Raw genomic sequence first — 15,393 nt, forward strand, 5'->3', positions numbered from 1 at the left:
TCAAAGGAGCTTTGGTGAAAAGACAACTATGACTCCCAAACTTCACTCAGAGTAGCCCTTGGTGTTTTGTTGTGCGCGTGTGTGCTTAAAGCACATTGATTTTCACCCAAAAGGGCTAATTACATTACTTACAGTAAATAGCAGCCCTGCTGTCCAGGGTCTAGTGTGCCAACAGGAGGGGGGTGGTGGTGGCGAATCTTCGGCTTATTTCACTTGGTTGACTTCATTTTTGCGTGAAATGGTGTTTTATGAGCTACATTCTGGCACTCGCAGGAATGTAACAACAGCCAATCTGCAAATAACATTAATTTTGACTCTCAGAGAAAAAAAACTGGGAGAAAGCCGAATGCATCTTGGGTTTCATGGAAGAGGTGACTCCAGCAACCCCTCAGGAGGAGTGATTGTGATGCTGAGGAAAGGAAGCGGGGCCCCGCCTGGTGTTTTTTCACGACTGGGCTGGGTTTAATGTAGAAATCCCTACGGGCAAGGGGAGCAGCTCTGCCTCCAGGAAGATCCTTCTGGAGGTATTGAGGTGTCAGGAAACAGCCGGCAGCTGTTTCAGTGAAAGGCACGGAAGGAGGGAGCTCTGTGAAAAAAAAAGAGCTTTGGGAAGGAAGGAAGGAAGATAGGAAGGAAGCGAAAGGAGGAATCGATGAATCGTACCTCTAGTTCGGATTTACTAGTCTCTTGTCTAGCCCTCTAATTTAGGAAGTCCGCCAGATTTCCGTGGATTTGGGGGTGTGTGGTGGTACTGAATGACTGAATCAACCTATACAGTGGTGTGATCAGGTGGGGGGATAATTCCGTAAACGGCTTTCGGCTACGAGAACAATTTAATCTCTTGCCATTCTTAACTCAAATACTTTGTCCCGCCCCCCCGATCCCTTTTTCGACTTTACACTTTCACCGGTGCCAACTACCAGAAAATGTGCAAAGAGTATGATGATCGGATCGGTAATTGATTTGTCTCCTTATGAAGGTTAAACGCGAGAATGATGGGGATTTGGGGCCCTTATTGGCAAGTGTTATACAAAACTTAAAAGTTACAAGAAATTTTCCTTAAGACTGCCATTCACCGCAATTACACGTTAGATCTGTATATCCAAAGGCATACACACTCACACACACGCACACATTCACATACGCACCAGGGCTTTTTCTGAGGGCTAAAGCATCCCGCCAACAGAAACGGAAGGCAACTTCTGGAATCAACTGCTCAAATCATACTTTTCAACCCTTGGACAAAGTGCGGGAAGAGAACCCTTTGACTGGATATACTTCTTTTATGGGAAAGGGGAAAGAAGGCAACACCACCTTTAATTCGCCGAGCTAGTTGTGTCTGTTTTCGGTAATGGGTAGAAAACGGAAACATTTAAGCTCAGAGCCCCCCAAACTAGGGCGTCCGCTAAAGTTTGCGCAGTCGAGGTCATCTGTCTCCTCTCTTGGCCAGGCTCTAATCTTGACCTGGAATTTGCTTTACATTTCCTGAACCCAGTTTAGGACAATGAGTATTGCCTTTTCCTTTTAAAACGCGACTGCTGGGAACCCTTGGAAGTGTGTATCTGGAGGGGAAGGCGTGTGTGTGTAAGCCTGTGCTCCTGGGTGGGTGTATGTGTTGTGTGAGAGTGCGCCAGTGTATCCGGGAGGGGGTGTGTATGCATGTGTGTGTAGGGGAGGGGGGGGGGTAGTACGCAGAGATGGGGAGGGGGCTTGCATAAAATGTCCCCCTCCCCTTTTTCTTGCCTCCCCCCCCCATTGTAATGTTTGTCACTGCTGGCCGATCACTAGGGGGTTGAGAGGAGTATGACAGGTCTTTGTTGTCTGAATAAAAATCAGTGGCAGCTCAAGGGAGAGAACTCCTCCTACTAAATTATCAAAAATGGGCTGGCTTTAGTCTCTTAACAAATTGGACACAGCTCTGGAAAGCAGCAGTCCCAAATCCAACCTACAGGCACTGGGAACTTTAAAGCATCCAGGGACGGCTGAAAATAGCATTTCTTTTTCTTTCTTTGTGTTCAAAACTATTTTCTGTCTCCACCAGATTTTTTTTTCTCCCCCCGTTCCAGTTGTTTCCCATTAGTAACCCGATCTCTCCAGAGCAGTAAGATTCGCCTTCTTCTCCTTCTTTTCCCGCCCCCCTGTTTGTTTGTTTTTTGCACATCTCCTCCAGGAAGCTGTTGGTGCATATTTTTCTCCTTCAAGAAGTCGGCTTTGCAATTTGTCTCTCCTCTTTTATTCTTTCTTTCTCCGTCTTCTTTTCCCCCCAGTCCCCCTACCCCCACTCAGTGACCGTCTACGGTGTAGACTTTTTTTTTTCTTTTGGATGATCTGAGACTCTCGGGTATCTGTATATGGAAATAGTGGGGTGCCGAGCCGAAGAAAATACTTGTCCTTTCCGTCCCCCAGCCATGCTTTTCCACGGAATCTCCGGGGGCCATATCCAAGGGATCATGGAAGAGATGGAGAGGAGATCCAAGACTGAGTCCCCGCCTGGCCAAAGGAGGGCAGATGAATGGCAGAGAAGCGGTAAGGGGCCGGGGCAGTTTGTCCCGGCACACTTCTTTCCCAGTTCAACTTAACTGAAAAGATGTCCCACACCCCTCCTCCCTGTAGCAGTAAGGCCACGAGCCCGTAATCTCTGTTGTGCGTGTGAATGCGTGTGTTGAGAGGGAGCCCTACTCTCCTGGAGTCTGCTGGATTTACAGATTGTTTTGTTAACTTAAAATGTGCGAGAAATAACGGGCCTCTCTGCACGGGGTTGGGGATGGAGAGATCGCCTGGGAGAGATGGTTGGCTTTTGGCTTTTTAAAAGGAGCTAGCGGGGCTACCCCGGGTGCAAGCTCCGACTCTCTGTGGAACCCCGGGCAAACTGGTCCTCAACTTCCCGATTGCTCCTGCGCTCACTTAAGGAACCGACCGAGAGCTTCCCGACAGATCCGGGACTGAGGCGGTTACCAGGCTGGATCTGACAATCAGGCGGCAGAATCCTTTACAGAGGAAGGAATCTCCGTGGCTTTTCCTCGGAGCTTACCCACGCCACTCGAAGGAGGGGGGGGGGGGGATGAATAGAAGGAAGCAAATTGCGCGCTTCCCAACTCCTCTTCCTCTTCAAACGCAAGCCCCTGCCCTAGAGGCATTTCAAGGTAGCTCGGCTTTTCACCCCCGAGACCCTTTACTGGAGGCAGGGGAGAGATTCCGGAGAGACGAACTATATAAGAGCTTTGAGTTGATTTATGAAAGCAAATCTCTTTTAAGCGTTTAACAAAATTGAAACAAGGGAGATCCACCTATTTTTTTTTATTTTAGTGTCTACTTTCCATAGGGAAAACGCTTCCCACTTAAAATGAGGTTGAAAATAGCCAGGGAAAATGATTTCAGGAACTGAAGATAGACGTGTTTTCCTTGTATTTACGTATCCACTACAGATCATACGTAGGGAATTGTAAAACAAAATAACAGCCCGGAAAACCATTTTAGTGATTTTGTTTTGTTTTGTTTTGCTAAAAGGACTCGCGTGTGTAATTTCAACGTCTAGTCTCACCCTACAACGTTGTAAACATGAAAACTCTCATTTGCTTTTGCGATTCAGTAAAATGAGGGGCGGCGGTTGTAGAACAAAACATTTCTCTCCTGTTGACGAAAATATCTAACAGATGGCTTTGGCATTTCTCCGGGTTTTTTTTTTTCAAACACAAAACCTGAGCTTCTGGTCGAGCTTGCGGCAGTTAATGATGGGATTCTGCCCAATTCATATGTGCCTTCCTCTTCCTCAGGTAGAGCTGAACTGAGGAAGTGTGACTGCAAGACCACGAATTTCATTGTAAAAATGTGTGTGTCTACCTGTATTTACATGTAAAAATGAACATTAAACAAATGTGCGTGTGTATAGCTTAAAACTACAGTCATTCATTTTGTGTCTCCCGATTATTATATATGAACTCTATTAACTTATCAGATAAAAGCCTAAAGCCTACTTTACAAACTTAGGATACACTCAGGATCTGTCAAATTTTGTAGAAACTTATTATCTCCTAAAGTTGGAGCACAGGCATAGAAACAAGATAATATTTTTCTTCTGCTTTGGTTGATCCTTTGAATACAATGAATTAGAACTATAGGTGTGATGCCATTGCATATTTAACCTAAAACTAAAATCAACTCTTTGTCTTAATCTCTCCCTTTGTATGCCAGAGATGCAGCTAACAATTCCCCTGGGTTTATTTTTGTCATTCCAAAAAAGGACAATTGACACAATTTAGATTGAAATTATGATAATTCTGCAGTTCCCTCCAGACTGCTTTTGATAAACTCACAGTACTTTTCTTATCTAGGCCTTTTGCTTGTTAGTTGGATGTCTGGGAGTAGTTTCCATAGTTTCATATATTTTGTTGTCCAGGGTACTGACAAAAAGATTGATGTAGGGAATCTTATTGAATGAAACAAACACTAAAGTTCTATATTTACCAAATTAGGCAGCGGTTTCTCTTTCATGCTCTGTGTTCACAGTATTCTGAGCAATCTTAGGGAAGGATTGGGTTTGGAGATCCAGTCTTCTTCAGTTCACCAGTTGGATCCTACCTTGTTTAGACTCTAATATTCCAGTTTGATACTTGCCTTTTCTGTACCTTTCTTAATGCATCTCTCCTGTGGTTGTTGTTGGCTTGTTTGTTTTTTTTTCAGAGTATGCCCCCTATGAGCCCTGAAAAGCCTGCCTTGTGCGCTGGTTGTGGAGGGAGATTTCAGACAGATATTACCTGCTGGCCGTTGACAAACAATGGCACCTGAGGTGTCTTAAGTGCTGTGAATGTAAACTGGCTTTGGAGTCAGAGCTCACCTGCTTCGCCAAGGATGGCAGCATTTACTGCAAGGAGGATTACTACAGGTATTCATTCAGACAAATCTTTCTGTTCAGGTGCACAGACGCATAGCTAGTAATGAGAGCTGATGTCCCAAGGACAATCTGTTTTGTGTATTTGTTGATGTAATTAGGAGCAAAGAGTTTGCCCCTAGGTGATGCTGGTGTTGGTTCTGTAGATGAGTTTCTGTCCTCATCACTGTGGAAAACATATACATCAAGATGCATATATGTTAGATCTCTTAGAGAAGTTGTTAGGTATAACTTTAGAGAATTCTTAATAAAGAGAATACCGAGGCACCTTGCTTTTTTTTCTCTTTGTTCTAGGAAAGTAAGGGCCCTGGAAAGAGCCATGTGAAGTTCACGAGTAGTATCTGTATAGTAGGAAGACTTGAGTGTTTTCCCCCCCTTCTTCCCCCCTACTTTCCGTTTCGAACGTAGAGGGGAAGGTTAACATCTATTAATTGGATTTAATATCCATGGTGATTCTTACTGCTGTATTGTCGAACTTGAGAAGGACCCTGTGAATTAAAACAGGAGTTCTAAAGGAGCACATTTTAAGCCATCCAAAAGAGAAATTCTTTATAGAAAGAGGTTCACGGAATTTTTCACCTTACCATGGTAGTGGGAAAGAAATCGAAAGCGATTTTTAAATAGACTTTTCCCGGATTTTATATCGTTTATTTTGGGACTGGGCTGCATATAAATGTGTGTCCAAGGGATCATACTTAAATCTCAGAGCGAGGTAAGCAAAAACAAGAGTTTCTTGATTTAAAATGTGTGTATCCATAGACACACCTGTGTGTCTACATATATGTGAATTCATATATATTTATATAACAAGACATATACGGGTATAATATGCACAAGAATTTCGAGTTAATTTGAAAAGGAAAGGAAGATTTCAAAGTATTCCTCCTTTATTTCAAACACATAAAATAAACTCCTTTATTTTTACTTGCCCTGGGACTCCTAAGAAGCTGCCTTGGGCCCTTTGGGAAGGTGTCAGACAGCTGCAGACCAGCCCCAGCTGCCTTCCCCTCCTCTTTCATCCCCCCCCCCTCCCTTTCCCAAGGGGAACGGGGTTCTGCCTGTTCTAAGTTCATGCTCGTATTCTGATGTTTCTTTTCAGAAGGTTCTCCGTGCAGAGATGTGCCCGCTGCCACCTTGGGATCTCGGCTTCCGAGATGGTCATGAGAGCCAGGGAGTCTGTCTATCACCTGAGCTGCTTCACCTGCACTACCTGCAACAAGACTCTGACCACCGGCGATCACTTTGGCATGAAGGACAACCTGGTTTACTGTCGGGCCCATTTTGAGACCCTCTTACAAGGAGAATACCCCCCGCAGCTTAGCTACACTGAGTTAGCAGCTAAGAGCGGCGGGTTGGCACTGCCTTACTTCAACGGCACTGGCACTGTCCAGAAAGGGAGGCCCAGAAAAAGAAAGAGCCCCGCCCTCGGAGTGGACATCGTCAATTACAACTCAGGTGGGCCCAGGACATCAATAGTTAACCCCTTGCTCAATCGTACCCCGAGGAAAAACCCCAGGGTTCCTTCATCTCTGTGAACTCCACTAGATCAGGGCTGGTCTTGTCCAATTCAGCCTTTCCCATTCCCCCTCAAAACAAAACAAAACAAAACAAAACAAATCCCTATTTAGACAGGGGCACACGGGCCAACTGCAAGCAGAGGGACTTGGAGTCTTTGCAGCGAGACAAATGCAGCCCTCAGCTATCCAGGAACCAAAGGTGGCAGTTACTTTTAGGATCTTCAGCTGGAGGAAAGACCAGGGTAATCTGAATAGCCAGACACAAGTCCTAGTGGAGGGTTTTAAAAACACTGTGCAAAGCTATACTTTCATCCTCAATTTAAAAAGAAAGAAGCCGAATTTGAGTTCACTAGCTAGCCCTAAACTGATGAGAGGTCAGTCCTTGGTTGGGTATCTCGTCGGAAAAAGACAAATTTGTTACATGTGTTAAATGACCATTCTGAATGCACTCTGAATGATTGCCAAATTGATGATCTAGGCCTAGCTGAATCAGATTGGCAAGAACCCCCCTCTTAAGTTACCGGGCAGAATTGCCAGGGGTTTCAGAGTGGAGATTTATCCTTCTCTCCAAGAGTGAGGCACAATCTCTATAGTTAGAGGGCAAAAACTTATATTATTCTCTGGAGGCAACTATTTTCCTCCTTTTTCCTGATTTGTGTCTCTATCTGTCTGGGCCTCTCTTAAACTCGGGAGTGGCAGGGAAGGTTGGTTCCTTTCAAACTCCTTCCCCCACTTCCATCTAAGCCTATTAGCTAATTCCTATTAGCAGGGTGGCTGGAGGTGAAAGCAGAGCAGGTCTGAGCTTTCCTCCTTTAAGTCGCCAAAAGCACTGTTGAGGAAGGTCTCAAAAAGCCCGAGTCCCATTTTAAGACTACTAAGAGATCCCTTGGCTCGCCTTAACCTTTCTATCCCTCCTGCCCCCGCCCCTTTCCGGCTCTCAATTCTAAAGAATAAGAGTAAGAAGGCCCCTATCCTAGGTTCCTCAAATTCAGTGAAAAGGTCGGTGCGCTTTTTAGCAAGGGTCCTTAACTCTTGCCGCATATTTCTCGGGTGTGGGCAGCAGGGCCCCTAAGGAGTCTGGGGTGCGGGAGACAATATGACACGCCGCCCCCTGGAACACATTCCATTCCCTTGGGCCCAGAGTTGGTGAGAGTTTCTCGAGGACTTATCTAGTCTTTCGTGATTTCATTCTGGGACAGCTATGAATAGGGAAGGAGGTGTGGAGTTGGGGAGGGGAGAGAGAAAAGGAAAAGACCAAATCCTCCAGCCTGCTCCGGGACCTGCTTAATCCTTCTCCGCCGAGGGCAGCAGGATGCCGTTCCTCGTTTTGCCAACCCCCAGCCGAGCGGCCGCCCTCCCGTGCCCCTGCCCCTGTAGCGGCTCGTTAAGGGGCTTTTGGTCTAGGACCGCATTACCGAGTGCGCTTATTTCATCTCCTCTGATGCGTGGCCTTCCGAGCCCGGGCAATCAGGGCACTAATTGTTCTTTATTAATGGAAGATGACATCGGAATCCCTGGCCACTCACCGGGGCCCTAATTGGTCTCTAGGAAAAGAGAAAAGAAAAAAATAGGAGAGGAAAAAAAAGACAGAAGAGTCCTTTCTAGCATGGGACTCCCTGGAGTCCATAGAAAACCCAGGGAGTGTGTGTGTGTGTGCGTGTGTGTGTGTGTGTGTGTGTGGGGGGGGTGTTCTTGGCCAAATTACAAATAGAGTTTTGCATTTGTTTATTTAACCTAATTAATGATGTTTGATTCGCCCCTTGGTTCTGATTTGGTATTTTCAAACCACCTCTTGTTGGGGGACAGTAAGGTGTATGGTCAGCATGAGGGTTCTGGAAAAACTAGAGAACGCGATGCAAAGTTTCTTTAAAAACCAACCAACCAGGTATTTGATTTTCAATTTAGGGAAGAATTTCCTCAAAAATCAAGTGTCGAGAATCGATGGTGTCACCATCTTCTCGAAAGTGCCCTCCCCGACTCGAGGTGGTTTTTTTAATTTAGTCCTAAATTTGTATGTATGAAGAAGTTTTCTAGCTCTAGGGTTCCTAATGATAAAGATTCTATTGAAAAGAACCCCTCACCACCTTGGGGCCCCTGCTGATGAAGAACATTTCCTTTTCTAAAAAGAGGGTTAAACAAAAGGGTCAAGAAATGTTCAATGATGTCAAAAATTCAAGTAACTGGTTTAAGTGGTACTTTGAATAAGTATCAGGAGCCACAAAACCATTTTAAAAAGAGTGTTTACGAATCTAATGCCAGTGTCTGGCACTAAAACGAGCAAAAGAAACCCTAGAGAATTAAAAACATGTTAAGCATTTCCTTAAGCAGGAAATAAAATGGTCTAACAGTTTTACCTCATTAAATTTCTAGTCTTCATTGGATTTTGTCCTGGCTGGCATCTCTTCTAATATGGAGAATATTTATATATAAGAAGACACATTAATAAAAGACAACAAATATAATTTTCACAAGAATATATTGTATACATATGTATGAGAATATATGTCCATACAGAAATACACATCTATAGCTCTTTCTTCTTAGAAGTATATGTGAGTACATGTGAAGTTCTTAGTGCATTTGTGTAATATAGCAAATGTATATTAGAAGAAACATATAGATGCATGCTCTAAAATTAGGGAACATTTCTACTGGTCATTTAGTATTTGTAATAAGCTAAGTGCATTCCAAAGCACATCTATATTTTAACTATACCTTCTTCCACAATTAAGGATAAACCAGACAAGCACCTTGGGGAAGAAAACCCAGGATTCATTTGGAATTCTGAGGACCAGTTTTCAAAAATAAGAAAAGTAGTAGCGAGATGCATGGTCTAGAAAAAAATAGAAATTATTTTAGTAATCTATCATTAAGCTACCCAACAGTACCCTTCCCAAGTCCTTTACATTTTTCTTAACCTTTCAAACTTCTCTACGTATTTCAAGGATTAAATGAATGTGGCAGTGACCCCTAGTGGTATCTTTAGAGGGAAAAATTTCTCAAAAGATGGTTTAACTTGCCTATTTTAAAACAGCAACATTTGACAGTTTTCTAAGTGGAATAACAAGTATTTAGATTTTATTTTTAGTTTAGACTTTTTTCGGTTTTATGTTCTATAATTTAAAAGGAAAAAGTACAACTTGTGAACTAATATGGTGATGAACTGAGGAAGAAACAATTAACTATATGTTCATTATTTGCTATAGAGGTAATATGGTGGAGATGATAGAGGACTTAGCCCTTAAGTCAGGAAGACTCTACATTCAAATGCTATCTTTGGCATAGACTAACTGTATCACCACTGGCAAGTTACTTAGCCTCTCAGGGTCCTAGGTTACTCTGTAAGATGATAAATTTACAAACTAGTTGCAGGTCTACATTGGTGGAGGAATTTTGACATCAGGAGTTTCCCCCTTGGATGAAATCAAAGGTTCAATCCCACTTCTACAGCCAAAATTGTAGTAAAACTTCATTAAGTTAAAAGAAAATATGTTAGTAGAAAGTGCTTCCTATATTAAATTGCATATAGAAATGACAACATTTTGATAGAAATACAACCTCAAGAATCCTAATAAAATAAAACAACCATTTCAACAACCACTTTATTCACTAACTAGTATTTCTCTATAAGAGCAACTACACGGTTTGTTTAATGCACTAAAATATATCGCTTACTACTCATCAGAGGAAAAAGGTTACAAAAGTACAGCAATGGAGAAACTTTTTAAACAACCATACAAACAGCACAGCGATTTTATATATACATACATATATATGTATATATATATATATATATTTATATTCCTCATCCAAGAGTAACTCTACCAACATATTTCCTAAGAAATAAAAAAAAGTGATCAAGCTGGAAAGTTGAGAAAATATTTAAAAATTAAATTAAATTTTCTATTCCAAGTTTGTTTATTATCCAACATGCTATCCAAGAAAAGTTACCCTTTGCTATATTACTTACCTCTCCAAGGCATATAAATTTTCTTCAGAGAGAATTCTGAAATATGAGTTCTACTCCTCTGGTCATTTTGATATTGGTGGGTAGTTCTGTACTCAGATCTTGAAGCATGAATTGTTTTCACAGGGTTAAATGTAGGTTTACAGGTGGTCTCTGGATGCCAATTTAACTATTTTGATAATGTGAAAATATAATACTATATAAATTTGCACTAAAACATCCTTGACTAATTTGAATAAAGTAAATTCTAAACTTAGAAGAGAATTATCTTTTATCTAAAGAAAATTATCTAATTTCTGACAAGATTTAAAGCATATGGACACAATGTTTAAATGTGTACACATGACTGACTCTATATAAAATTTAGTTGATATTTTTAAAAATAAAGCTCACCTGGCCTCAGATGATCAGCCAAAAAAGTATTTATCAAGTATGTTTGATGTGCCAGGTACTATACTAAGTTTTTGGGAATTAAAGGGAAAAAAACCATAGTCCCTCAAGGAACACACAATCTAATAGGAAAGACAACATTCAAACAACTCTAAGTATAGAGCAAAGTCAAAATACAGGATAAATTGAAATAATTAACAGAGGGGGAAAGTATTAAAATTAAGGGGGATCAGGAAAGGTTTGTAGTAGAAGGTGAGGTTTTAGCTGGGACTGTATTCTGTCTACTTGCATATTTAAAAAACTTTAAAAAAGGCAACATTTGGTAAATAGTCAGAACTGTTTAGGAGCAGTTGCTTACCTATTGGTTTTCAGTGTAATCTTTTACATTTCCTTAAATTAACAGATTACCAAATACAGTCTTCCTCTTTTTTCTTTTGGCTTTTGCCAGGGATGGAAAAATAAGTAACATGTAGACAGCATTTAAATGAAGAAAAATGCAGGACTACTATTAAATGATGGCACTTTGTGCCATACTTCCTTCATGATTGTGTTCTTTTCTCATTTCCACAGTGAAGTTGGTTTTAGAACTCATTGATTCAGAAAAAATCTTATTAGAGTTGAATTTTATTAGAGCTGAACAAAGAACATAGGCTGTTTATATTTGAAGATGAGATAGAGATTTTTAAAAATTGTCTTTTGTAGTTCTTGTTTTGAAGTTAAGGCATTAGATACAGTGATACATTCACTTTACTAGATATGGTCTCCATAGAGAATATGAATGACCCGTATTGGGTTAGAAAAGTCTACGCAACTTTACATCTGAAAGATAATGAATTTTAGACTGGTTTCAAGTATCCTTATTTCTTCTTTTAAGTACCTCTAGTGCTAAAAGGATGCTTAATGTAGAGCATCCATTGGTGAAAAGGAAACACATGGCTCTCTCCAAGGTCAGCTAAAGGCACATCTCTTAGGCCTGCCCATATTTACCACATAAAGGAAGTAGATCTGAGTTTGCTACCTGGCCCCTGTGAAATGCAAGCTAGTGGGGATGCTTCAGGCATAAGCCTTAGTAAAGAGAAATAAATATAGGATTTTACTCCCTCAGAAATGTTTATTAAAATAATTCCAATGGAGAGGGAAAATTTCTTTTCTGTATAGCAAAGTCACAGTTTAACTATTTACACCTAGAAGTCCAAAATGGCTCAAAAAAACCTATTAATAATTACAGCAGAACTTTCCAAATTTCTATCTATCTGCAACTTTTTCAAATCTGACTTAGAAGAAGTGAAAAAAACTTAATCTTGTTTCTATCGGTAAATTTCTCTGCATTAAGAAGGATTCAAGGAGGGCTCTTAAACTTTAAAACTACAACTGAGAAGGCTTTAATTTGTCCTTCAATTTGTCCTATATTTTCTCATTGGTTCATAGATCAAAAGCTAGAAGGGGCTTCAGAGTCCACATAATCTTTTTTTTAAAATAGTGTTTTATTCTCCCCAATACATGTAAGGACATTTTTAAGCATTATTTTAAAAAATTTTGAGTTCCAAATCGCCCCTCTCCCCCTTCTTCTTTAGCTCTCCCTAAGAAGGTAAGAAGTTTGATGTGCAATCAGATAGTATAGTTTTAATCCCTTATTTTACAGAAGAGGAAATTGAGGGTTAAAAAAAGGTTAAATGACTTGATTAAAGTCAATAAGTAATATTCATCAGTCAGAATCTGAACCTAGGACTACTATGGCATAATTAATTGCTCCCTCATCCAAGAGAGAAAAACTATCTCATAATTTGCTGTGTAATTGTCAAATTCTACATGCAGATCAAATTTGGATCCCTTGAAACTTGATAAAAAATGAAACAAAGCTTCACTCAAAACAATAAAGTGCTTCTTTCAGTCTCACTCCACCTTCCTGTCATTCCCCTTTCAAGTAACTTACCTGATGCTAACAAACAAGCAAACAAACAAAAAAGTGGCCTCCACCCTCTCCCCATTTTTTTTCTTAATTCAGAGTTCTTTACATTCAGTTTCTGTTTTCTAATATCATTTCACCAGGTTGTAATGAAAATGAGGCGGATCATTTGGACAGAGACCAGCAGCCTTATCCCCCGTCCCAGAAGACCAAGCGCATGCGTACCTCCTTCAAGCACCACCAGCTCCGGACCATGAAATCTTACTTTGCTATCAACCATAATCCGGACGCCAAGGACCTCAAGCAGCTTGCCCAGAAAACGGGCCTGACCAAAAGGGTTCTGCAGGTAAGAAGTCACCACCAATAGATGGGTCAAAATTTCCCTTCCCCTTGTCAGTAAAAGTAGTTATCTTCCCTTCTTAGAGTGATATAGATATTGTCTGTACCGTTTCTCATTAGTTTGATGTAGCTATTTCCCAAGTGGGTGTGCTGAGGTTTTGAGGGGGAACGAGGCTGGGTACCCAAAGAGAGGTCCAGGAAACTTAAAAAAAAATGAAGTCAAATTCTTCCTTCTTTTATGGAGATGGGTCCCATATTAGAGAATGCAAGGTTTACCATTTTACTTTGCATATAGGAAGCATGTAATTCACACAGCAATGACATGGTGTCTGTTAGAAAGAAAAGAGGTATTTTATGAGGATTAGAATATTGGCTTCTGGAAAATTGTCATTGCAGTCTTTGTTTCAGCAAAATCTTTGCAGTCCTAGTCACATGGCAGGTAATTTGGATTGATAGAGTATTCAAAGTTCAGGTGCACCCCCCCTCCCCTTTTCCACTTTCCAAAGGCCTAGGGTATTATTTTTTCCCCTTTCAACCACAAATTTCTCAGTTTCTAATGAACAAATTTTGCTAATAAATCTCAATGAAAAGAAAATTTCAAATAATTAGGTCTTGTAAGCCCCCTTCCCTTAAAGAATAGTTCTTCATGTGGGAACATGACACTATTATCCCACTGTGAGATCTTTTTTCAACAGTGGGTGATGGGAGGTGTTGAAACAGATACTTTCTTGTTCAGGCTGCCTCCTGACAATAGCATGCATCTGCAATCTGGCTGACCAGGGTTATCTGTGCCCTGGGACAGAAAGGTTTTTTCACTCTGTGAAAGGTCTATGGGGAGGTGATCTCAGCAATCAGAAAGTCTGTTAGTACTTCCTGCAGTCCATATTGCTATTCATTTTTAGATATTTTCAATGACCATGACTCTTCCCTACCTTCAAAAGACTCAGATCAGGCCCTCTAAATGACATCAGCTTAGGGCATAGTGTATTTTCCCCCTTGTATCCAACCCTATACTTAAATTGAATTATTTCTTCACTTTAACTCCAGTTGTCCTAAGAGGCACTTGTCCGGCTGGGGGGTTATGTGCAGCCTAGTACAGAGAGCATTAATATGAAGTTTATTTTCAACAAATAAGTGAAAACGAGAAAAAAAAGCTTCTTTAAAAAAAGGACAAAACAAAACAAAACATTTTAAAAGGAGAAACATACATCAAAAATAAAATAAAATAAAAACAATCAGCAAAAACAAACATCGGTAAAGAAATCAATTGGGATTGGTTTGCAGGTTTGGTTCCAAAACGCACGAGCCAAATTCAGAAGGAATCTTTTGCGGCAGGAGAATGGGGGTGTTGATAAAGCTGATGGCACGTCGCTCCCGGCACCGCCCTCAGCAGACAGCGGCGCTCTCTCTCCACCCGGCACTGCGACCACTTTAACAGACCTGACCAATCCCACTATCACTGTAGTGACATCCGTGACCTCTAACTTGGACAGCCACGAATCCGGAAGCCCCTCACAAACTACCTTAACGAACCTTTTCTAACATTGGATTTTTTTTAATTCTTCCTCTTCTTTTTTTATTATTATTATTCTAATTATTATTATTATTTTTTATTATTTACAAGACTTTTTTTTTTAACCCACAAGATATTTGGGGGAAAAAAAACAACAGCTTGGTGTGTAGCATCTGCAGCCACTTGGCCAATGAGTTTACAGTCATGTCTCTCGTTTAAAGTGAACATACTTTGTCTACAAACTGTATTTGGATTTAAAAAAAATTAGGTCTTTCAGTAGGTAAGGGAAGTTTTTGACTCATTCTAATAAGTGCCTCTTAAAATTGTATGTTACTTATTTCCAGAATCTCGGGAAAAATGAGCTTTATTATCATGGGGGAAAGAGTCCCATTCCCACTCTAATAACCAGGCTAAAAAAGAGTAAGATAATTATCACCAATGGAGTTTTCTGTCTGACAATGACACATATGCTTCTGGAATTTTTCAGTCTTCAGAATAATTTTTATTTTTTGCAACTTAAAGAAAATTTAGGTGATTATGATTTCTCACATGTACCAAAAAGTTCAAATACAAATTGCAATCAGACGAAAGCACTACAAAATAATGATTTAGAAATGTGTAAATATTTAATGATTAAAGTCCAATCCAGCTTTAACATTCTAAGATGATTTGCGATTAAGTGGGGAAACTTATTGTAGGAAGTTGGATTTTCCTTCCATGGGCATATAATTCAACCACAACAAATGACTCTTATTTCATTTTGACTGTCTAGATATTATTCCACTCCTTTCCCCCCTACTGAAAATTCCTCTTAGAATTTTAAAGTTCTGTACTTTTAGTCTTCAGAGACTATCGAGGTAATTCTCTAGAAAT

General features: G+C 40.6%; 1 protein-coding gene across 1 annotated transcript; it reads left to right on the forward strand.

The window, feature by feature from the left end:
- The first annotated feature begins 4,683 nt into the window (after positions 1–4,683).
- LOC141511103 (LIM/homeobox protein Lhx9-like) lies at positions 4,684–14,623 on the forward strand. The gene is given in 5 exon segments (XM_074220399.1): positions 4,684–4,732; positions 4,735–4,882; positions 5,988–6,343; positions 12,812–13,014; positions 14,292–14,623. Coding segments are annotated over 5 exon segments (1,014 nt in total). The 3' UTR covers positions 14,550–14,623.
- The last annotated feature ends 770 nt before the right edge of the window (positions 14,624–15,393 follow it).

Source organism: Macrotis lagotis, chromosome 2, assembly GCF_037893015.1.
Source record: "Macrotis lagotis isolate mMagLag1 chromosome 2, bilby.v1.9.chrom.fasta, whole genome shotgun sequence".
Taxonomy (NCBI): Eukaryota; Metazoa; Chordata; class Mammalia; order Peramelemorphia; family Peramelidae; genus Macrotis; species Macrotis lagotis.